A 26,223-nucleotide genomic window follows, 5' to 3' on the forward strand; every position below is an offset into this window, starting at 1 on the left:
ACTAGAAATTGGATTACCTTTTAAAAACTCAATTGTTAAAACCTGGTTGCTCTTGCTCTAAAACCTTAAAATTTACACCTGTGAATGAGCCCCCAACTCACTTGAACCAAGACCTCTTCCTAGTCCCTTACCATCATCTTCACACTCTTCCAGAGGCTTCTGCTGCTTGTTCAGGCACCGAGGGTCTAACCAAGATGTTGTTTTTGTATTATGGCTGAAATCGAGAAACAAAAACAAATACATTTGAAAAGGAAAGAAAAAAAAAAAAGCAAAAATCTCAACGGCAAAAGAATTACACATTCTTGAACATTTCCCCTCAACTAGAGCAAAGCTATTTTCCAACATCAAGCCCAACCCAGAAGAGAGCCCAAGTTTAGAGTTAGAAAAGGCTCAGGAAGGGCCTTAGGTAGACTTTTTAACTTATCTAAGGTATAACCATTCCATTACCAAAAGCTTAAAATGTGACACCAGTTTTATTTTTGAAAAATGAGTTTCAAATGATACTCTTTGTCTATATGGTCTCTCCTTGTCTAGACTTATTTTATATCTTCACCTTTGCAGAAGAGCAAACTCCAATTTGCTTTAAATTTGTCTCTGTCTTAAACCTTGGATGCTGGAATTCACAAAGAAGGCTGCTATTTCACTCATTATATTACATAAGATTTCCCCTGACACTGTGAAACTACCTCAATTCATGCAATTGGCTCACAGCTGCTAATACCTATCATTAATCACAGCATACTGAATTACGTTGCACACAGAGTGAAGGCAACTTGAAATTACCTATCATAAATAGGACTTGGGCCAAAAAACCTCACAAAGCTTGAAGCAGCTGAACTGTCTGCTTTCTGGAGGGCATAGCCCAACTCCAGATGAAGTGTTTCAACAGATGCTGAGCCAGGCCTTGACGGTCTGAAATTGTACAGCAGTATTCCCAAGATTACTGCCCAGCAACCATGTTAGAAGCATCATGAGAACATCTGGAGGAACTGCCCAGAAAAAGCTCAGTACCCTGGGACAAAGTTCCCCATGACTCCCAGGCCACTCTGCGCAAGTTCAAAGAAGGCCAGTAGTAGTTCAAGTTACAACCAGAAATGAAAATCAGAAATTAAAAAAAAAAATTTTTTTTTGAGGTTTAGGTAGTAACCTTAATTGTTTTGGGACATCTGAAGTTTAGGTTGTAAACGCTGAAAAACATTGCGACAATTATTTGAGATTCAAATCTTATTGTCAAAAACACTAATGGTTTCAGTGAAAAACAATATGCAAATGCACATACAAATCACCTCAACTGTATAAAAAGGGAAAAAAAAGCTAATGAAAGGTAAAACAGTAACAACTATCATCACTGATGCTATTTCTTTGTTCACTTACAACTAGCAGAATCTGTTCTTTTACACGTATGTCACAATTTACAAACCATCACAATAACCCTATGAGGGAAGTATTAATATATTCTAAGATGAGAAAAATGAGGACAGAGGTGAGGAAATTTGTACCAGGCTACTTAGTTGGTACCTAGCAACACTGGCAATCAAACCCAGGAGTCCAACACCAAAACCCATGGTCTGCACTATTCCTAAACCAGCAAGATAGTAAAAATAGTCATTGCTGGGAAGAAGATTATTTATGATTTAAAAAAAATACTTTTGATGAGATGAGCACTGGGTGTCACATGTTGGCAAACTGAATTTAAATAGAATATTTTTTATTTTTATTTTATTTTTATTTTTAAATTTTTTTTAAAGATTTTATTTACTTATTCATGAGAGACGAGAGAGAAAGAGAGAGAGAGAGAGAGAGAGAGAGAGGCAGAGACACAGGCAGAGGGAGAAGCATGCTCCATGCAGGGAGCCCGACCGATGTGGGGTTCGATCCTGGGACTCCAGGATCATGCCCTGGGCCGAAGGCAGGTGCTAAACTGCTGAGCCATCCAGGGATCCCCTAAATAAAATATATTTTAAAAAGAAGAGAATTTTAAAAAATACTTTTGTATTTTGAGATATTGTAGTTGTAAAAAAGAACATAAGAGGGACTCCTGGGTGGCTCAGCGGTTGAATATCTGCCTTAGGCTCAGGGCATGATCCTGGAGTCCCGGGATCGAGTCCCACATCGGGCTCCCTGCATGGAGCCTGCTTCTCCCTCTTCCTGGGTCTGTGCCTCTCTCTGTCTCTCATGAATAAATAAAATCTTTAAAATGAAAAACAACAACAACAACAACAAAAGAGTGATCCCACCTGCCCTGTACCCAGATTCCCCCAATGGTAATATCCTACAAAACTAAAGTACAATGTCACTACTGGGATACTGATATGCATATGGTCAAGATACAAAACATTTTCATCATCATAAAGATCCTTCATGTTACCCTTTTATAGCCACACCTGGTTTTCTTCCAATCCCTGCCCCCCAAAACCCTTTTTAAATCCCTAGCAATCACTAACCGATGTTCACTATTTCTATGGTTTTTTCATTGCAAAAATGTTCTATGGAATCAAACATACATAATCTTTGGGGTCTGCTGCTATCTTTAATGCAGCAGAATTCCCATCAAGGTTGTTGCATATAGTGATAATTAGTTCTTTTTATTGCAAGTAGTATTTCATGGCATGAATGTACCAGAGTTTACCCACTGAAGGATATGTAGGTTGTTTCCAGATTTTGGCTATTTGGAATAAATCTACTATAAACATTCATGTCCAGTTTTTGTGTGAATGTTAAGTGTTCAGTTCTCTGGCCAAATGTGCAATTGGTGGGTCATATGGTAGTTGCATGTTTAGTTTTATAAGAAACTCCCCAACTGTTTTCCAGAATGCCATACAATTTTACATACCCACCAGCAATGATCTAGTTTGCATCTTTGCCATCATTTACTGTTATTACTATTTTTTTTATTTTAACCATCTTAATAGGCATGTAATGATATCTTTGTAATTTTAATTTGCATTTCCCTAATGGCTAATGATGGTGAACATTTTTTCATGTGCTTATTTGCCATCTGTATATCGGCTTCAGTGAAATGTCTGTGGTTCACTTTCTAATTGAATTTTTTTAATGTTACTGTTGAGTTTTGAGAGCTCTTTATATACTCTAGATAACAATCCATTTTCAGATATGGGATTTGCAAATATTTTCTCCCAGTCTGTAGTTTGCATTTCATCCTCTTTTTGGGGTCTTTCCTGAAGCAAATGTTTTTCATTTTCATTTCACTTCATTTTCATTTTTGCTTTCCTGAAGCAAATATGATGTCATATTTATCAATGATTACTTTTAGGGTTTGTGTTTTTGATATCAAGTCTAAAAAGCAAAAGTCCTTGAGCACCCCAAACATTTATTCCCAAAAAGTATAACTGCATTATGCTTTACATTTAACTCTGTGATGATCTATTGTGAGTTAACTTTTTGTATAAAGGTGTGACGTTGAGGTTGAGGTTAATTTATTTACTTCTGGCTAAATGCTTAATCTGGTACCACTTCCTTGAAACGGCTATCTTCCCTGCATTAAATTGTTTTGGCATCTTTGTTGAAAATCACTTGCATATATTTGTAGATCTGTTTCTGGGTTTCGTTGACCTACGTGCCCATTTCTTCACCAATACCACAGAGCCTTTGTTACTAAGGTTCTAGAAGTCTTGATATCCAGTATACTGATTTTACTCTAACTTTATTCTTTCCTTTCAAAACTGTTCTAGGAACACCTGCGTGGCTCAGTTGGTTAAGTGTCTGACTCTTGATCTTAGCTTAGGTTCTCATCTCAGGGTTGTGGGCTAAAACAAAACAAAACCAAACCACAAAGTTTTCTAGCTATCCTAGTTCCTTTGCGCTTCTACATAAATTTTAAAATGAACTTATCTATGTTAACAAAAAACCTCACTGAGATTTTGACAGGATTTGCATTAAACCTGTATATTCATTTTGGAAGAGGTGACATCTTTACTATACAATTGAGTCTTTCAATCCATGAATAGGGGACACTTTTCCATTTGTTTAGATTTTCTTGGGTTTCTTTCACCAATATTTTGTAGTTTGTAGCATACAACATCCTGTCCATGTTTTGTTAGATTTACATACAAATGGTGTTTTTCTGCAAGTAAATGTGAATTTTATTTTGAATTTTGTTGTCCACATGTTCATATAGATATACATGTGTGCTTATCTTTTGTTTTGTGATCCTGCTGAACTCACTTATTCTAAAACTTTTTTGAACATTTTTTGTGATTTTGTACATTTCTTATGTACACTCATGTAATCTGCATACAGGGATAGTTTTATTCCTTCTTTTTCAATCTGTAGGTCTTTTATTACCTTTTCGTGATTTATTATCCTGGCTAGAACTTCCAAGACCATGTTGATTAAGAGTGGTGGGAGGCGGGATGCCCAGGTAGCTTAGTTGGTTAAGCGACTGACTCTTGGTTTCAGCTCAGGTTATGATCTCAGGGTTGTAAGATCAAGTCCTAAGTGGGGCTCCAATCTCAGTGTGGAGTCTGCTTGTCCCTCTCCCTCTGGCTTCTCCCCACCTCTAATAAATAAATAAAACCTTAAAAAAAAAAGAGTGGTGAGAGCTAATATCCTTGGCTAGTCCCCAATCTTGCAGGGGAAGTTTCTTTTTTTATCATCATTAATGTTTTTTTTGTTTTGTTTTGTTTTTTGTATTTTACCACTAAGTATAATGTTATTTTTGGTAGATATTATAAAGTCAATCAAATTCCCCTCTGTTATTTTTATCATGAATGAGTGCTGAATTTTGTCAAGCACTTTTACTGTATTGATGAATGATCATGTGATTTTTTCTTTACTATCTTAATATGGTACTTTATATTTATGAATGTTTCACATAGTGAACCAATTTTGTATCCCCAGGATAATTCCGACTTGGTCATAGTGTAGAATTTTCTTTTCTTTTCTTCTTAAAATTGTATGTATTTATTTATTGTGAGAAGATGCCAGTGGGGCAAGGCAAAAGTAAAGAATTTCAAGCAGACTCTGAGATGAGCATGGAGTCCAATGCAGGGCTTGATCCTAGGACCCTAAGATCATGACCTGAGCCGAAACGGAGTCAGATGCTCACCCACTCAGCCACCCCTGTGCTACAACTCTGTAGTTTCCTTTTTTCTTAGAGTATCTTCGTTTTTGGTAACAAGGTAACAATAGCTTCATACACATATTTGCTAAGTGTTCCTTCCTCCACTTCTATTTTCAGAAGGAGACTGTAGAAATTTTATTCTTTGAGCCCTTCTCCAGTGAAACCATCTGGGCCTGGAGATTTCTTTTTCACGAGTTTTTAAATGACAAATTCATTTTCCTTAATAGTTATAGAGCTAGTTAAATTATCTATTCCATATTGGATGGGTTGTGGTAGTTCATGCTTCTCACAAAATTGGGCCATTTTATCTAAGTTGTCAAATTTATGTGTGTAGATTTGCTGGCAGCACTTTCTGATTACCTTTTAATGTCTTCAGGGTCTGCAGTGTTCCCTGTTTAAGTCCTAATGCTAGTAATTTGTGTCTTTTTAATTTTTTTTTCTTTGTCAGTTTTGTCTTGTTATTGTTCACTGAAGAACAGACCTTCAATCTATTTGAGTATAACAGATTTACGTACATTTTAATTTATTTTATAGTTTAATTGGCCATTCTGTTTTCCTTTTTTAGTGGTACATTAAAAAACCATGGTAAATCTTAACAGAGAATTTTGATAATAAAGCCAAAGAGCAGCATTTTAAAAATTGACTATTACTTGTTAAAATGTTATATTATCTTAGATTTTTTAGAATGGTTACAACTGTGTATTTTTCAATTTTTAGTAGAGGTTATTTACTAAATGTCTACCTTTAACAATGTGCATTATATATGTAAATATACACACACAAATAAGATACATATATAGGGTTTTTAATTTTGAAAGACTTTCCATATCTATATACCGTAGCCTCCCTTTATCCACAGGAGCTTAGTTCTAAGACCTCTAGTAGATGCCTGAAACTATAGACAGTACTGAATCCTAAGTATACTATGTCTTCCTCTATACATGCATACCTATGATGACGTTTAATTTATAAATCAGGCACAGAGATTAACAACAATAACTAATAGTAAAATAAAACAATTATAATAATATAGTATAAAATAAGGTTATATGAATGTAGTCTCTCTCTCTCTCTCTCAAAATAACTTAGTGCACTTTATTCACCCTTCTTCTTATAATGATGTGAATGATAAAATGTCTATATGGTGAGATGAAGTGAGGTGAATGATACAAAGATTGTAATGCAGCATTAGGCTAGTACTGATCTTTTGACAATATGTCAGGAAGATCCCTTGTTTCCAGAACACAGCTGACCACGAGTAACTAAAACCATGGAAAGTGAGACTGCAGATAAGGGTGGGTGTGGGGGGTGGTCCTGTATTCTCAAATTTTAATCTATGTACTTGCACCATGGGGAGAAAGAAAAAAAACTCAAAATGGATCAGAGACCTAAATGTAAAATGTAAACCATAAAACTTCTACAACAAAGATAGCAGAAAACGACAGCTTTATAACTTTGATTTAAGCAAAAATTTCTCAGCCAGCACATTAAAAGCACAGACCCCAAAAGAAAAACACTGATAAATCAGACTTCCTCAGAATTAAGAACTTCAGGCTTTTCAAAAGACATAGTCAAGACAATGATAAGAAAATTCAGGCTTGGGGAGAATGTTGACAAACCACAGAGGATAAAGGAATTATATCCAGAATGTAAGAAGAATTCTTAAAACACAACCAAACAATAAAAAACAAAAATAAAAAACAAAAATTTCTTCATCCAATTAAGAAAGAATAAGCAGAGGATTTACCTCTTCCTAATGGCTCCATATATTTTATATACTATGCCATTATAGGGATAATGGGATATTTAGGGGAATTATTAACCTTATGCTTCTTCAAGCTCCTCAGATCCAATGATTAAGATGCTATGCTAATTGCTTTTTTGGACAAAGCTGGTTAAATTGCCTAAAAGAATACCATCAAGCAGGTGGTGGGTCCTTTTAGATGTAATTTACCAGTGCGGCCACTAGGGAGCAGGAAGGAAGGGGAGATGACAGAAAAGAAGTACTTCAGGGAGGAGGAATGGTATACTTTACTCTATAAAATAGACTTCTCCATTTTCGGTGTAGGCCATCTCCCAGTTCTCAGGTAGAGGACCTAAATTATCCTCTGCACAAAGAGGTAGGTATTGAGGGAACTTCTGAGAAGCGTCCGTGATGGGAGCAGCGACGATGCTACTATTCACAGGCGGTAGTGCTGCTTCTTGGAGAGTGTGTTCTTCTTGGTCACCAGAATCGGCTGTTAAATTGAAGGGAGATAGAGAAAATAAATTCATCAATCATATCCCAAGCCAAGGAGTTCACTACCGTTTGTGTCTATATTCTTAAAAGCCCTCACTCTTTCTTAATTGCTCACCATCAATTCTATTCTGTTTTATTTATATGGAAATTCTTTCAATAGAAAACATCAAAATGACATACCACATTTATTAGACCTAAAAAGAAAGAAGAGATAGACATGCTCAAATAATGCATTGCTCAAAATCTTGGAAAAGCCAAAGAAGAAACAAATTCATGACTCAAAACCTCAAGTCTCTTGTATTAATAAGGCCATCAAAACACAGAATGAGCCATACTCTTGCTCTTAGGTATCATTTGGCTTCATGATTCAGACGTCCCTGGAGAGCAAGAAGAAAGTCCATGCTGCAAACACAGGTATAGTGGCATCATTATCCATTTTTGTATCAATTATTTAAAACATTTTTGGTAGACAATGGCAAAGATCAAAGACTGGCATATCAAACTGGAAAGTATACAGAACTTTAGAATATAGACACAGCTATACCAATGAGTCAGAGTCGAGCCTCTTTTGGAAAAGTGAGGGGAATGTTCCTGTGAAAACCAAGACAGTTACCCCCAGAACAGGATCATGTGGGTGGACTAATTTGACTTGGGCCTTAAAAGAAGACTCTAAGTACATGAATCTCCTTGCCTCCTTATTAACTAGAAACATCAAGAGCTGATGTCATCAAAGTATCCACAAATGGCACTGTTGACATTCTGGCTGAATTTTTATAGAGGCTAAGAATATTAAACATCAGTCTCCATGAGGCTTTAAAACATAATAATCAAGGGTTGTAGTTATTTTCTATCTCCCACAGTAATTCTCCTGTAGACATTTCTGATTTCTGAAAGCAGACTGAGGAATAATAAAAGGCTGTTTTCAAATCTTTCTTCAATGAGTAGCGCTCAATGACACACATAAGAATGAGCGTAATTCAAAGTTTGGATGGAGGACATGTTAAGCCTAGTAAGCACCTCCACCAAAAATCCATCACCATTGCAGGCTGCCATGCATCTCTCTCATCTTTTCCTAGAATCACCTCTCAGACCTCCCTTTAGAAATCCATCCAAAGTCCTCGTGGTCTAGGTGGGGGCTCACTTAAACCCATTCCTAGCCCATGTGGTGGGCCTAAGTCGCACTATCACTTTTGTCTGTGATCAGATAAGGAACATAATCCAAAGCAAACCAGGCATTGAAATTGCCTGCAATTACCCTCCTGATGCTGAAATTATGAAGCTGACAGACTCTCATGCCATAGGTGCTGGTGGCCATCTTGACAAGCTTGGCAAGACCTGCCTTAGAATTGAGCCTCCACAGAGGAAAGTAGAAATGAGAGGTAAAGTCACCTCATACCTTTGATTGGGCCATTGATTCTATGTGCTCCCAGCCTCTTCAATTGCTTGATCCCCTAAATTCTTGCTTAAGCCAGTTTGAGTTGGTTTTATAATATGTATCCATGACTGGAGATTAAGAAAGCAACTGGAGGGACACCTGGGTGGCTCAGTGGCTGAGCCTCTACCTTTGGCTCAGGCCATGATCCTGCAGTTCCAGGATCAAGTCCCACACCGGGCTCCCTGCATGGAGCCTGCTTCTTCCTCTGCCTATGTCTCTGCCTCTCTCTCTCTCTCTGTCTCTCTCTCTGTCTCTCATGAATAAAAAAAAAAATCTTAAAAAAAAAAAAAAAGCAACTGGGATTTTGAAGTTTGAAAAAAGGAAATGAGGCCAACGTGGAAGAAATATTTCAAAATTACTATCAATAAAAAATAAATTCAAAACTTGGCAAGATTTAAGATCTCTCCTTAGTCTCTAGGAGAGAACATTTAATCATTTCTGATATTTTTAGAATGTACACATCTCACATGGAAGGATACATAACAATCACCTGGAAAGACTGCTAAAATGCAGATTCTGACTCCTTACTACAGAGAAAAGATTTGGGAGAAGATTCCAAAAAGTGCATTTTTAAAGCACCTAGTGATGAAGATTCAAGTACCAGAATCATACTTTCAGGAAAGAGATAAAGAATTTTCTAGTGACTCTGTCAGCTTCTAGGAGGGGTTTTGTCCTACTGCCAAGGGGCCAGAGTATGAGACAAACTCCTCGATCTGCCAGAGGCACAAATGATACATTTAGAAGGGGTACTAGAGAGAGAGTGCAGCCTGTCTGAAGGGAGCAAGGAACTCAGTGCCAGGTAATTAGCATCCTGAGGAAAAGTGGACTCAGTATCTCTAGATCTCTGGCTTTTTAAGAGAAGGTGGGAATCTGTATATTTAGGTAAACACTCCAAATATTTCAATCACAATTCCTTAAAAAAAAAATAAAGCAATATCGCACAACCAAAAAAGAAAAAAAGAGAGAGCGAGAAAAAAAAAGAGAGATTACTGATTATAGGCACTGACTCAGGATCCAGACTGCTTGACTTTGAAGCCTGGCCTCACCCCTTATTAATGTGGGCAACACAATTAACTTCTATATGCTTTGGTTTCCTCATCTATAAAATGGAGATCATCATATCAAGTCCACAGGATTATGGGGAGGACTGCATGAGTAAAGAAGCCAGGACAGTGTCTAGCATATGGTTAACAACATTTGTCAGCTGCCATCATCATCGGTTTCTTCTTCATCAAAGTTATTATGACTAACCTTTGTCTCCAGGTCACATCTGGCCTTTAGGAAACTGGCAGAAAAACAATGAATGTGATATCAGACTACAATCATAGGTTTGCCTATTTCTAGCTGTGTGACTTTGGAACCTTTCTAAGCATCTGTTTCCTCATCTGTAAAGTGGGGAAACAGATGCACATGCCATGAGAACTGAAGGACTAAGGACAAGTAAAATGCTTACCAAAGTGCCTGGCCTTCAGGGTGGGCATCATGGGTACTCAGGACTGGAACCTACTACTGGAAATGCCAATGTACTAGAGCCAGTGATCATCTCTTAACACGACATTTAAGAGCTAGAGAAGTACCAGGACAATGGATGACATTCGATAATTTTACTAAAGAATTTTAATTAACCCATTTTAATAGAAACTGGGTGTAACAGGAAAAAGGCATGGCAATCGGTGGGACATAAATGTGAAATGATGTGGCTTCACACTGAGGATGTACAGTTAAAAAAAAAAAAAAAAAGAGGCCTGCCAGGGTTCCAAAGCTTCAACTATGGGGAGGGAATATTAGCTCACTGGCAAGATAGCTTAGTAACTGTAATTTCCTAAAGACAAATGAAAATCTTTCTAGCAACTAGATCTTATTTTGTATTATCCAAATATTTTGTATGTTATATATTTTGTCTTCTTTAAAAAATGCTTTATTGAGGTATGATTGACATACTAAAAGCTATAGATATTTTTTATCAAAAGAATTTTTTTAGCTTCACTGACGTAAAACTGACAAAATGGTAAGATATTTAAAGTATACATCATGATGATGATTTGATATGGGTATACATTGTCAAAGGATTCCTCCCATCTAATTGATTAACCAAAAAAACAAAAACAAAAACAAAAAAAGCCATAGACATTTAATGTAAACAATTTGAATGTTTGACTTTCTGTGTCTTCTTTCCAGTTCAACAGAACCTTAAACCATCTTTCTCTCAAAGAAAATAGGAATTCCAACAATGAGATGCTGGGACAAAATATGGACTTAAAAATTCATAGCCCTAATCATGGTTTTGACTTTGACATATACTCTGATTTTAGAAAATTTTTCATTTGATTTCATAAAATTTTTCATGTGATTTACCAAACATTTAAGAGTACTGCCATAACTTTCTTAGAACGGTTGCTAATGGATCCAAACAGGATAGTAGAATGGATTACTAGAATACAGAATGGATGGGGGAACAAGGAAGCCTGGTTCTCCCACTGTCTAGTAGGGGAGTACACACCGTTCCTCGGTGTTCTCAACAGCAAAATGGAAAAGTTAATGCCTAGGTTGCTTAGCTCTCAACATTTCCAGGTGGTTTCTAGGATCTGTGTGAAATTGACTTGTAAACCATAAATGAACATAAATTACTTTTTCACTTAAAGGAAATAAGAAGCTCCCAAGCATTTACATATACATACACATACTTGGGGGGCTTCCGAAGGGGACTTTGAGAATATAAGGTCATGTCAAAAATACATTTCTAGAGCCTATATTATAGGATATCTACTTTTAGATTTAGGTGCATTTCTGACTGCATACAGAGCTAATAAACTCTGTATTTAAAACACAAAGAGCACTGGATAAGCATGCAGGCTCTGAAGTTAGCTTTTGGGGTTTGACACTCACTGGCTTTGTGATCTTGGGCAAGCTATTAGACCTCTCTAGTATATGTGTAAAAAGCTTTACAAAGTGCCGGAGAAACATTAGCTCTTATAGTAATATCATCTCTTCACATTCCAAAGCAATGCTTTATCATTGCCTGCTAATGGAAAAGAAACATCAGCAGCCTCATGTTCAAAAATAGGGGAGGCTGCTGAGAGAAAAAAAAGAAAAGCCTCAAAATACAATTAAATAACATTTGGTGTCTCTTAGAGGGAGTTAAAGAATGGTGGTTTGTTACAGATTTTCCAAGCTGTCTAAAACAAGGTACTTATACCAATGCTTTTATTTAGTATAAATAACTGTGTGCTTTGGTCAGTGGTATAACTCTACCTTCATGAAGCATGCATGAAGAGTGTTCATTCTCAAAGGCTCGTTTAGGCCAATAATTTGGGCACAGTTTATAAAAGACTGGCCTATTGCTTTGTGCTCAACAGTCAGTACCACAGGGAGTATCTGGGATGACTCTTCATTGCTCAGCTCTTGCCTCAGTCACTGATGACAGAAAAGAATTGAGGCTGTCCCCTGGATGCTTCTTGCCACAGTCTCTTGCTCTTTTGCCTATAAACATTCCCAATATTATTCACACACTTTGTACCTCCTTCAAAAGACTAAAGCAGAAGTCACCTAAGATAGTAGCAACAGCATGTTAATTAAAATATCTCAGTAAATATTTTTATTTTTAGGGATCCCTGGGTGGCGCAGCAGTTTAGCGCTTGCCTTTGGCCCAGGGCATGATCCTGGAGACCCGGGATCGAATCCCACGTCGGGCTCCCCGTGCATGGAGCCTGCTTCTCCCTCTGCCTATGTCTCTGTCTCTCTCTCTCTGTCTCTCTCTCTCTCATAAATAAATTTTAAAAATTTTATTTTTAAATTTTTTTTAAGATTTTATTTATTTATTCATGAGAGATATCGAGAGAGAGAGAGAGAGAGAGAGAGAGAGAGAGAGAGAGAGAGAGAGGCAGCGACACAGGCAGAGAGAGAAGCAGGCTCCATGCAGGGAGCCCAGTGCAGGACTCAATATCAGGACTCCAGGATCACGCCCTGGGCCGAAGGCAGACGCTCAACTGCTGAGCCACCCAGGCGTCCCTCTCAGTAAATATTTTTAATAGCTCCATCATGTTTCTATATGTGGAAACAACACTCATTCCTTTATCATAACTCTCCCAACCAGGAGCCAAGACCTCATTATGTTATTGTCACTCTATGCACCAAGCAGCTGGTGGATTGCTACTTAAAGTGGTTCAGAGAGCAAAATGCTTTGACATAGCTAGTTTGATACACATATCATAGGCCGGGTAGTGTCAATTATTTGAAAGAATTTATATGAGTTAGGATATGACAGGTTGTCAGCTGTCATAGTTGTAGCTTGGTAAGTGAGGAGGCATTTACTCCACATACTGAGGATGCCCATCACATGTGTATCTGAAGATAATTTCTCTCTGCATCCTATCAGCTTTCTTGGTGTTAAGGACAGGAAGCGAAAGAAGATAGTCAGCTACCACTTGACTTTTGTGTGGGTGTATGGAGAGCAAATGATCAAACTGATTCTAGCAATGATGACCTGGGCCCCAAAGTTTTTCTTTGATGCCAGAATTTCAAGTGAGCATCTAATGGAGTCAGTTTCTGAGGCAAGCCTTCTAGAGATCAAGATTTATGGTAGCTAGAAACAGGAAGAGCAGTAAAACCTAGAGTCAATAAATCCTACTTTGTTCTTGCTTTATACCAAGAAATCTACTTAATAAAGAGGATAAATAAGGGATACACATTTCTTGGGGACCATCCAGTCCACATGGCAGAGCTATTTCAGTGCACGTCACTCCGAAGGTCTTATTTCTGTGCCTACAACTATGCTTTGGGTTATATTATCATTTGCTATCCTTACCTATTGGAAGATCAAGACATTATAATGTTAGCTACTTTTTAAAAGAAGTATTAGCTCTTTTTCTTCATAATCTGCTTCTCTATCAGCAAGGACTACTATACATGAATCATGTATTTCTAAGTAAATGAAATGAGCTGATCTCAACAAATGCATATGTAAAAGATGGTAAATTTCTCCTAGCTATTATGACTATGGGTCAGCCCCTAGCCTAACCATTCTAACTAGAAAATGGAGATTTTCATGGAATCAGATTCTAGAGCTGAAAGGGAGAACTTAGATATGATTTAACCTTACCCATGAACCAAGAAGCTAGGATAACAAACTAGATCTCCCTTTACTCAATGCTTCTTGCAGAAATATTGGGTTACTATTATGGCAATAAAACCATCAGAAATTATTTTAATTGTCACCTTGAAGAATTTTAGGCTTCTGAGCTTAATGAATTAGAAAACTTCAGGAGGCAGCCCAGGTGGGTCAGCAGTTTAGCGCCACCTTCAGCCCAGGGCCTGATCCTGGAGACCTGGGATGGAGTCCCATGTCAGGTTTCCTGCATGAAGCCTGCTTCTCCCTCTGCCTGTGTCTCTGCCTCTTCCTCGGTCTTTCATGAATAAATAAATAAAATCTTTAAAAAAAGGAAAGAAAACTTCAGAGAGGCTTATATGGGTTCTAGGAAGCATTCAACTAATACAAGTATTTCCCTAAATATTCTATTCGATTTGCTAATGCAAGGAGGAAAATACAAGCTTAATTCCCCCTTTATTGGAATTTAGTCTAATCAAGTAATGACAGAAGTATGGTGATGTCAGGAAAGTTCACTAAGAGAGAGGAAGTTTTCATATATTGCAAATAGATAATTCCCCCAGAGTGATATGCTAAATATTGAGGAAACTACTTAAGTAGAAGAAAAATAGAAGAAACCAGCTGTTCTTCAAAGTCACAATACTATAAACTGGAGTGACTCATGTCTTGCACAGTTGTGAGTCCCTATATAAGGTCAAACCCTCATATAGTGAAAAATATCTTTGAACAGTTCTGGGTCACTACACTAACCCAAGAAATATACACCATAGTCTCTGTGAACGGTACCCCTAGGAATTGTGCAATACTCAACCTGTATAGTCTTACTCAGAGGCATTGTCCTTAAAGATCCCCTCATAAAATATGGTATACCTAAGCTTGGGCATAGATGCCCTTGAATGCATGTTTAAACGCATAATGCAAGGAGTATTATATGCTATGTAATACAGGGATCCCTGGGTGGCTCAGTGGTTTAGTGCCTGCCCTCGGCCCAGGGCCTGATTCCAGAGTCCGGGGAATCAAGTCCTGCATCAGGATCCCTGCATGGAGCTGGCTTTCCCTCTGCCTGTGTCTCTGCCCCTCTCTGTGTCTTCATGAATAAATAAAATATTAAAAAAAAAAAGAGATATAATCAAGTATCCATTATGTTTCCATCTTTCTCCAGTTAGGGGATATAGAAAAATTGAACAAGTTAACAGAACACTATACAATTCCACTGTAATCTCTATTTACAAAGGTAGAAGATAAAAGGATGCCACCAGCCTTCCATACAGCATCAAAGGATATTACTGTGAAGCAAGTCCTCATATTTCTCTTTATAAGCCATCAGGCATAATTACAGAACAGTGTCAAGACCAAGAAATAAATGAACAAAACACAAATATTCTTAATACATACCATTTTGAAGTGAAGGAAACAATGCTGATTCTTCTTGATTCCCTTCTATAGATATTTCCCTCTAACATTTTTAAGATATTTGGGAGAAGTTAAAATATTCTTGCAAAGAATCATGAAGATAGATCATGGAAAAGACCATCCTTTCCCCAAGCCTTGCATGGTCAGTTTGAATTTTGTCAACCCTTCCGAATAGTTCTTGACGAGAGATACCTTTTCTTCGCTCTCTGCAAAACCCTCTTACCGCCCCTTATCCCAAGTCCATCAAGGGGGAAGGTGGTCTGGTCTTTACCTGTAAAGCTACTGTTCATTTCAGGAACGTCATCCTCCTCCTCATTCTCCGCATGGACTATGCCAGCATTTTGCATATCATTGTAGGATTTGGTTCGCTTTGGGGTCGACTGCTTGGAGCCAGACTGAAGGCTTTGCAAGGCATCCGTTGTGATCACTTTCCCACTGACTGGCTGGCTAGGAGGTTTGGGTGTCCCATAATAGTTTCCTAGGTGATGGAGAGACACATTTGCATGTTTTAGAAAGAATACTTTGTGTTTTTTTTCAAGGCTTCACATGAATCTCTCAGCACATTGGGGGAAAAAAAAATTTTTTTAACTAGAAAACCAGAACACACTGTATTTCATTTCTGGAATAGGTTACAAGAGATGTTGTTCCTACCAAGCTAGACATGGTGATTTCAGAAGTCAGGAGGAAAGCTGCATTGTTTAGTTGCAAAGAACCTACTAGTAATAAAAACAAAGCTGGCTGTAATGAATAGCAAAACTTCCTCCTCATTACATTTGAAATTCAATTGGTCACCTTTTTATATATATGCACCAGAATAATGCTAACCCCAATTTAGAGTTAGCTTCACAAAAAAATAAAAAATTCATTACTGCCAGCACCTTTACGTGCCTACAAAGTCAAGGTCACCTTCCCTTAATAAGGGGACTCCTTAAGAGGAAACCAGGGCACTATTTAAAAAGGAAGTCGGTGAATACCACGTGGCACCTCTTTAACTGAATGGCAGGCTTGACTCTCAGGGTCATGTGGGGTGGGAGCAAACCCTTGCCAAGTTTTAACAGAAAACTGTGTCAATGGTGGCACGCTGGTCACTCTTTTGGGAAATATCCATTTCACTTTGAGCCACTTTTCCCCCCACATTTGACTCAGTGTACTAAGTGATTCTGAATAGTACCTGGATGGATTTTTACATTTTATTACTTTAATAAATGTGTATATTTTTAATGTGGATTAAAAAATGTAGCTACGAAGTCATGGTTTTAATATAAAGTTTACTTTTCAAATTAAGTGAAAAAGCAATACTTTTTAAAAGTGACTTTCTTGTTTTAAAAGTCAGCTATATATATTAAAAAATAAGTAACTGAATAAATAATAGTAATGGCAGTGATTAGAGTTTCCTTTTGAAAACTTAAGTTAAAAAAATAAGTTATTTTAAAGAATATTCCAAGTAAATAATAGATATTATGTTCAGATATGGACAAAACCATAAAGGTGATTCATGAACAGCCAAAGTTTGAAAAATATAGCTCAATAATATGTAGTGACTACATGATAAAAAAAATAGCACTAGAATGCCACTAATCCAATCCCCATCACACATCTTCTAAAGGAAGGCCAGGAAGATAAATTACACTGAGTCCTTCAATAAATCCTAAGCAATGTTTGTAATTCTTTGCTTAGTAAAGCAGAATTTATACATAATAACAAATCTCGTACACACTGTTTCTTCCCAAGGATTCATCCCACTGTCTAACTTCACTACATAATTACATAAAGTAGACATTTTATTACACAAGTACAAAAGCAAAAGGAGACAGTAACAAATTGCTGTGCATGAGACACACAGGTGGTCAAGAACTGGCTTCCATTGAGCCTTTATTTTATTATTAAAATCTTTTTTATTAATAGCATTTTTAAAAAATATTTGTCAAACCACACTTACAACCACTTTTGACTTTGTCACTTTCTTTGACAGTGGTGTGACAGTGCAAGCACTGAATAATAACTGAATATTATTCCTTTACTCTTGTAAGGGAACAAGCAGCAAAACTTGCCAATGACCAAATAACCTTGGGCAGCAGGGAAAGTAACCACACAAGTTAAAACCTATAGTAGACTAATGGGTACCATGTTTGAGTTAGAAGGACACCGGAGTAAAACCTGAAAGACATTTTGGAGGTTTGTACTCCACTCAATCATCATAGTTCTTTCACAGAAGATGATGGTATGTTTCTTCAAAAAACTTGTCAAGTTTCCAACATAATGGTCTGGGATGGGATATAACCAACCTGAAGAAAGCCATCCCATATATGTTTTTAGAGGCATTTCCACAGAGCTTACATCTAAGGACATCCCATGTCTTTGCTGAAGTTGAAAGCAGGCCATAGTGCTGAGTTTTTCATGGACTAAGGACTGTTAATGCAGTTTAGGCAAGTAAAACAGCTATTTAAAAATTCATCTTCACAGGGAAAAAAAAGAGAGACGAACTCTAATGAATTTAATTCTAGTTCCCTCTGACCACTATTACACCAAAGTATCATGTGCATTTTTGAGTTGCAAGTGAAACAAAGATCAATGTCTACATAAGACGACTTCATCAAAAATATGGAACCAAAGGATGGGTCCCTTTATTTATAATTTTATCATTTTACAAACATTATCATTCACTTTCAGGGCCATTAAACCAAAGCAACATTCAGGAAATTGTTGTCACTTAAAAAAATCAACGAAAATGTAGATACCCTCAGTTTAGGACAAAAATAAATATCGGGAAAAGAAAAGTTCTCCATACATTTGACAACTACGTGTGGATTTTCCTCAGTTTTCAGGTTCAGAATCTTTCTTAATAAATGAGGAGATTTCTTAATGCAACTATAAACTCCCTAAAACAATCCACTTACTCGTAGTTGTTTACTGTTTCTGAAAATTAGTTTAAGATTGACTGGAGACCAAAAAAAAAAAAGTACATATTATTAGGCTGAACCACATGCAATGGCTGTTGTAGAAGACAAGCTGTTGTGTAGCAGTAATCTCATCAGGTTAATCTAAGGTACAGGCATGTAGGTGGTGAAGAGACAGTCTGGGCTTCAAATCCTAGCTTCACCACTAACTGGCTCCGTAATCATAGGCATCTAACCATTCAACAAACAAACAAACAAGAAAAAAAAACAAAACAAAACCTCTTTGTCCTCTTCTATAAAACTGGGATTCTATGAATACCTAGTTTCTATCAAGAGCGCCTGTTTTGAGGATAAAATGCAATGGTCCATTGAAAGCCTTTAATCCACACTAAAGTCGGCCACTACACTGAGCCTTGATAAATGCTACTTAATGTTGATAGTTTCTCTTTCTAATCTTTCAAATGAGCTCATTTCACCATGTTGGAAGGATTAATGAGACAATGTGTCTGAGGTGCCTCCCACAAGATAACTGAATATTATTCCTTTACTCTTGTAAGGGAACAAGCAGCAAAACTTGCCAATGACCAAATAACCTTGGGCAAGTTTTTTTTTTTTTTTTTAAACCCTCAGTCTAATCCTTCCCCCATGTGACAGAAATGACAGCTCCAGTCTGACTGACTTCACAGGATTATAACTTTCTAGAAGGTATCCTGTAAACTCCAACGAGTTATAAATGGGAAATGGTGTAATTATTCAAATCCCTCCAGCATTTCTTATCTTCCATATTGCCTACAAACTTTAAGGAGAAGTTTATTTCTAGTAGTTCTCTAACTATAGAGGGTTCAACTTGCCTTCAAAGACATTGTCCACCTCCCCCCCCCCCACACACACACCGATTTAAAAAAAATAACTTGAATTAGTCACTAACATATAAAAATGGAATATTTCTGATTAAAATCTGGATATACTGAGAAGTGCTGCTTGACAAACTGTAAGTTCTGGTTCCTTAGATTCCGTCTCTCCCAGACAGTGTTGATGACATGTGTGTGACCACAGCCAATTTACCTGGAACACACTGCACTCATTGAATTAAGGGTTTGTTTTTTTTTTTTTTAAAGATTTTATTTATTCATTTGACAGAGAGAGCTCAAGCAGAGGGATAGGAAGAAGCAGGCTCCTTGCCGACCATAGAGCCTGACATGGATTCTGGGAACATGGCTTGAACCGAAGGCAGACGCTTAACCAGTTGAGCCACCCAGGTGCCCCTGCATTAAGGATTTCTGCAGAGAATTTGTTCTCCCACCTTTGGTGTGTCCCTGTCCTTGCTAGATGAACATCTTGGCCCCAGTCAAGAAGAGCTTTGCTAAGGCTGCTGTAATGCAAAGGCATGGGCATACAAAGGGGCTTAGACACAGAAGGGAGGGAAGAAAACCTAAAACTTCAAAAATGGCCTCGATAACTCAGATTGGTCTTAGTGATTTGATTCTGGGTAAATGTGGTTTTGGTCCCTTGGACTCTGGGTGGATGGAGTTATGCTGAAATCCCATGTTGTCTTCACCATGGAAGGATGGGCAGGATGAGTGGTGCATTTGCTATGGGCCAGGAACCATGGGTTCACTGTTTTGACCTGCCCTCTTCACCTTCCACATCTAGCTGCCTGGCCCCTGGGCATGTCCCTTACAACTGCCCTCTGCCAGCAAACTCTCTGCCTTATCAAGCTTCCACGTTGGTCATCATCAGGCCAAGCCTGGCCATGGTAGAGTGCAAACTTACAGAGAGTATATGCAACAGACTTCCTGTGAGGAATACATGGATCACTTGACGGTATTAAATAAAAATCAGATAAAGAATTAGAAGTGATTAAAAAATTAACTGGGTTATCACTTAGCAGCCTTTACAGTTTCTAGGAGACATGAGTCTAACTGTCCTACGTTAGACTCCTCTCCACGTTAGCTAACACACACTTCCAGAGGTGGCCTGCTCCCTCTCAAGTGGGAATGTGTGTGTCTCTGCGGCTATTTTCAAAACTGGCTCTACAATAAAACTTAACAGGGATGGTGGCTGGGGAGGGAAGAGAGGGCAAGGGAAGACAGAAGAGGAAGCCACTGCTGGCCTTAATTAACAGGCACAATCTTTGGCCATGACCAAGCCAAAGAAAATATTTTCTGACGTGCATTTAAAAATTAATGGGGACTGCAAATCAATTTTTAGAGCTTGATAAAATATTTAAGGAGGACCATAACCCTGAGTTTTAAGCCAGAATGAATCAAATCTGCACAGCCTTTCACTCTACTAGTATTCATTTATCTCACTATAGAGCTTTATTTTTCTTTCTGCCAGCCACTACGCCAGACACTAGAAATAAAATGTAAAAAAGGGGATGAAAACATGATCTTCATAAATGCTCTTGTGTGGCATACATCAGTTTTCTTATTTTAAAGATTATATTTATTTATTTGAGAGCAAGCGCGAGAACATGAGCAGGAGAGAGGGGAAGAGAGAGAAGCAGACTCCTCACTGAGCAGGGAGCCCGACTAGGGTCTCGATACCGAGGACCCCGGGGATCACAACCTGAGCTGAAGGCAGACGCTTAACCCACTGAGCCACCCAGGCGCCCTTACCTCAGTTTTCTTAAATGTCGTGCAAACAAAGTTCTGTTGGCATGGAGATTCTGACTGAGTGGGTCAGGGTAGGGCTCAAGATTCTGAGTTTCTAACAAGTACTCATGGTGCACTAGATCACCATTGCTCTTTAGGAGATGAGGAACACAGAGGCCAAGGCCAGTAGAAATGCCTGCCTTATGAGTCACTGGCTGGTCCAGGTTAAATAAGCACTCAGGTTCTTTGTCCTCCACTTTATAATTCTATGCAGGAGGTGGGTGGGAGCCGGGGACACTTATATGTCCACTTCCTATAGAACAAGCTTCTGAAACTAAGAACAAGATGGTAGTGACTACCAATAGCTGGGAATCTATAGTATATGTCTTCAATGGGGCAAAATGACCCCCAAGGGGGCAGAAGTCGGTTTGGGGTGTGGCAGGGTATAAAAGTCTTACTCTTTTTATGTGTAAAGCACAGATATATATATATATATATATATATATATATATTATCTAAGGCCATAGACATCCAGGATCTCTGTTCTTGCTAGCCTCACAGTCATGCCATTATCATCCACTTGTCCTCAGAGACTATTTCTGACCCCACCCCCAATTAGATCAAAACTACCCTTAAATGTCCTCAGGGAACCATGTACCTCTCCTTCCCAATGCCTGTTGTTGTAATCATCATATGGTTTAACTGACCAGTATCGGTCTTTACCTCTAGACCACAAGCACCATGAGAGCAGGGACAGTCTCTGCTTTTGTACACTACTGCATCTCCAGGCCTAATGCAGTACCAGCCCATAGAATTAGGAATTCTCTGAGAATGAGGAAATAAACAAGTAGAGACAGCACACAGGAATTCCAGCCGGGGATGCTCCTCCATACCTCTATTGTGGATCTGGTTTTTTAATAGCATGACTCATGGCAGCTTCTTCCCAGTCCATCAATCACATCTCAATGACCTCAGATCTGCACTATTTCACTTTCCACTTGCTTGCTCAGCACATGATGGTATCAGTCCTAAAACGCCCATCGCTTTCTTTTTGCTCTTCCCTTTCTTACCTGCTCCACCCTACAGAAACATGATTTGCACGCAAAGGACAATAGGCCACTGTCCTATAATAAGATGTTTGTTCTTGCCACTGCCATTTGGCTTTGAACAGAAGAGGGTAATATAACTTAATAGCTTTGTGACCCTGAGCAAGGTAAGGGACCTCTCTCTTTGTGGCCTCAGTTCTCATGGTATAAAGATAAGAAAAGTACTCATCTAGCAGGTTTTTTTGTGTAGATGAAATTAGACACTGTGTACAAAGTACTCACCACTGCGTTTGGAACAATGTTAGCATGTAATGAACCCTAGCAGTCTTAAGTGGCACCTACTGTTGTAGACCAATAAAAGCTCTAAAATACAGAACAGGGTGTTGTTATCAAATGTATATTTAAAGAACAATATTAATGAAAATTTACCTTTATTGTGTACCTCTCATGTCACTACCCATACATTCACTTACTATAATCTTTATTAATACTCCTATGGAAAAAGAGATATCAGTATTCCCATTTTCAGATGACAATGAGATTCACACAATGTGTAAATGGGGACTAGCATTGACATGTCCCCAAAACTTATGTTGTCAACTCCAGGAATCTCTGTGGATCTCTAAGCAGGGAATTAAGCGAAACTACCCTGGCACCAGCCTCTTCATCTTCATATGCAGAGGAACAGCCTATTGCAGCACAGATTCCCTTTGGTTATTCTCATTATCAACAGAGAACATTCCATGGTGGAGTTTGCCAACAGAGCTTATCACAACAGACGGCTTCCAAGGCCTGCCAAAGAACAGGACTCCAGACCGTCTCGTTTTCCTCAATGACAAACAAGAACTCTCTTCACCCCTGCTTTATCTCTGTGTCCCCAAAAAGTATACCCTTGGCAGCTGCTTTTTTTGTAGACCTTCTAGGAAGCAAGAACAATAACATTATTGAATGCCGACATCCCTCTCCTTAATTAACATGCAGAAATATGCAACCCATAACTCGAATTTAAAATGTCACACTGGCACTGCACTTCCATGCTGAGGGAAAACCTTTGCAATGCTCAAAGTGTATAATCAGCCTCTTCTACCCAAAGGCATTTGTAAAACAGGCATGTTTGGAACCACCCCCACTGAATAGTTCATCCCTTGTAAACTCTCTCCTAGAGAAGTCCCAAGGGCTGGATGAGGCAGCAACCTGTCTCACAGAGTGAAAATGTCAACAAGAAAAAAAAGAAAAAGAAAAAGAAAAAGAAAAAAAGAAAGAAAGAAAGAAAGAAAGAAAGAAAGAAAAGCAAGGCAAAGAGAGATGGTGCAGCTGATTTATTTTAAGCACCGTATCAAATAAATTTGTTCACTGCCACAGTTAGGAATTTGAGCCAAGGAGGAAAGACACATTTATTTCTGTTTTCTTTGCCTTGATGTCAAATCTATCTAATGACAGGAGGAGGCGTTGGTTCAAATTGCAAAACAGAGATCAATGATGTGCTCCACTAATAGCTTCTATGCTTTGTGAGGGATAATAGTTAGGCTCTTTATGTAGACAGGTAGAGCCACTAACTGGTGGAGTGAATGCAACTCTCAGCATTATAGCTGCTGGGGCACAGGAAGTTTCATTATGCAACCCCTAGCCCCACCACCAAACCTGGTCCTTTCCCAAGTTCCTTATCTCAGCAAATGGTACCAGCATCCATCTAATTATGTAAGACAGAAACTAGGAGTCATAAAGAAGGACCACAATCACTTGCATCTTATACCTCCTTCTTATAACTGATACATTTACCAAGTCCAGCTTTTTAATCACATTAATATCTCAAGATGTAGTCATCTCACCACCACCACCACCACAGTCCAAAGCTGACTCCATCTAGGGTTGCCAGATAAAACACAAAGCCAGATGTTCTCTATTTTTATTTGTTAAATCTAGCAATCTCACTTCTAGAGTGATTCACTTCAATGATTACTTCTATAGGAAAGCTTTTCCCAACTCCAGAGAGATCAAATCTCCTCAACCTAAAGTCTCCTCTATAGACTTTTGCACACTCACAACTGTACACTTATTTCTGTGACTATTTGAATACTGTGCCTTGTGCACTGTAAGACCCAGGAGGACAGTGACCGTATCTGGTTTTGCTCAGCATTTTATGTTTAAAGAAACAACTGAGGAAACCAACTAGTCATACAGTCTACAAAGGAGGTGTCCATTTCCAGGGAGCAGAATGGGAAATATAAGGATTGCAGTCCTGCCTGTGACGTAGCTTGGGAGATGCGATGCACTTTTGTCCAGGCTTTCTCCCAATTCACTCTAGTGTCTTAGACTAGTCTCTCCCTGAATCTCAGTTCTGTCTTCTGAAGAAATGACTCTACTGCATTTCCAGCTTTAAAATCCTATAACCGGGATCCCTGGGTGGCGCAGCGGTTTAGCACCTGCCTGTGGCCCAAGGCACGATCCTGGAGACCCAAATCGAATCCCACGTCGGGCTCCTGGTGCATGGAGCCTGCTTCTCCCTCTGCCTATGTCTCTGCCTCTCTCTCTCTCCCTCTGTGTGTGTGTGTGTGTGTGTGTGACTATCAAAAATAAATAAAAATAAAATAAAATAAAATAAAATCCTATAACCCTGCAACCCTACACTCCATACATATACTGACCCTTAAGGACTTTGCTGATGGTTACCCCACCCTGAGGTTTTATTGCTTCACTCTACTTGTCCACCTTTTCATGCGTCATTGATGTGCCCACAAAAGATCACCACTACTCTGCAGTAACACACTCTTTGAGGGGATTCAAAATTATCCTTTTTTAAAAGAGCTTAACTCTTAAGCATGTGCTTAGCTCTCTACAGTCAGCTGAGAGGGGAGGGCCCATCTGGAGTAGGTGCTCACCATTCCCTGTAGCGGCTTTCATTCTCGAGCTGTGCTGTCAAATGTGGCAGCCACCAGATACCTGTGACTATTCAATGTAAAATCAGTTTCAATTAAACTAAATGTAAAATTCAGTTGCTTAGTCACAATAAGTACATGCGGCTAGTGGCTGCCATGTTGGACGGCCCAGAATACTGAACGGTTCCATCACCAAAGAAGGTTCTGTTGGACTTCACTGGTTCTCAAGCAAGGCATAGTTCTTTGTTCCTCCTTCTCTAGGACTCTTGGTTTATCCCACTTGCTATCCCTGGAATCAGGCTCAATACTAGTACTGACTTCCAAACTGAAATCCTATTCCTCAGTCTTTCATTTGAACCCCTGAGGTCCTCTGACAAGCTTCAGTTCAACTGTCACATCCACAAGGGGGTCTACTCTGATGTGAGATGAGATGCAGTCCCCTTGCTGTATGCTTCTGGAGCAACCCTGTCTCCATTCTCAGAACACATGTGGCTTCTCTTGAAATTGTTTAATTTGCCTCATAATATTGAGGGGCTGCAGAGTACAAACCCTGGAGCCAGGCTGCATGAGTTTGGATCCCAGCTCTATTCCCAGTTCACCATGTGAACTTAGAAAAATAACTGGCCTCTCTTGACCTCATGCTCTTCTTCTATAAAATGGGGAATCAACTGTACCTACCTCATAGGATCGGTGAGTAATTAAGTGAGTGGGTGCATGTAACATACTTTGAAGAGCATCCAGCACATAGGATATGCTGGACAGTGTTGGCAAAAATAAAAAACGAAAACCATAAGCATCTTTAAAGGCAGAGCTGCTTGGTTTTCCGTCCTTTACATAACACCTTTGCCACAGAATAACATCTGATGCAGGAGCCCTAGGTGGCTCAGCCAGTTAAGGTCTGCCTTTGGCTCAGGTCATGATCCCCGGGGCCTGGGATCAAGTCCTGCATTGGGTTCCCTGCTCAGGGGGATCCTGCTTCTCCTTCTCGCTCTGACACTCCCCCTTCTTGTATTCTCTCTCACTCTCTCAAATAAATAAAATCTTTAAAAAAAAAAAATCTAATGCAAAGCAAACGGTCAATAAATACTTACTGAATTGAACTGTGTATGTCCCAACGGGCTTGCTCTAATACTGCACTGCCGGAAACTTCTTGTATAGTCCTATTCAGAGCACTGTAGTGAGGTATTGGTGCAAGGATGCTCACTGCAGCCATGTTTACAAGACACCAAAAATGGGGGAGGGGTGGGAACATCCTGAATGTCCACCTGCAGAGGACTGGTCAGCATACATTGGGATACTTCGTAGCATTTTCAAAGAGTGAGATAGAACTGTATGGGGTAATGCAGAAAAATTCCCAAGATAAGTGAAGTCGGAAGGCTAAGAATAGGGTGAAATAAACATGAGTATGTAGGTACATGCCCTCTGTGTCCCCAAACTTGCCCTGTGTGCAAGTTTTCTGAATCTCTACACTAGATCCTTTAACGGTGGCTCCCTATGGGGAGGAAGGGAAGCAAAATGGACTTACATAGGTTT

At 38.8% G+C, this 26,223-nt stretch overlaps 1 protein-coding gene across 16 annotated transcripts in view; it reads right to left on the reverse strand.

The window, feature by feature from the left end:
• MAGI1 (membrane associated guanylate kinase, WW and PDZ domain containing 1) overlaps positions 1–26,223 on the reverse strand; it is a 643,927-nt gene that overhangs the window by 100,138 nt on the left and 517,566 nt on the right. For all 16 annotated transcript variants that reach the window (XR_005988846.1, XM_041761401.1, XM_041761398.1 and 13 more), the window contains exons 4-6: positions 15,546–15,752; positions 7,119–7,320; positions 132–214 (exon numbers count right to left, since the gene is read on the reverse strand). Coding sequence is in view for 15 of the 16 variants with exons in the window: in XM_041761401.1 (XP_041617335.1) it covers positions 132–214; positions 7,119–7,320; positions 15,546–15,752 (492 nt within the window). In the remaining variant the exon portion in view is untranslated. The remainder of the gene's footprint in view (positions 1–131; positions 215–7,118; positions 7,321–15,545; positions 15,753–26,223) is intronic.

Source organism: Vulpes lagopus, chromosome 7 (genome assembly GCF_018345385.1).
Source record: "Vulpes lagopus strain Blue_001 chromosome 7, ASM1834538v1, whole genome shotgun sequence".
In the NCBI taxonomy this organism is placed as follows: domain Eukaryota; kingdom Metazoa; phylum Chordata; class Mammalia; order Carnivora; family Canidae; genus Vulpes; species Vulpes lagopus.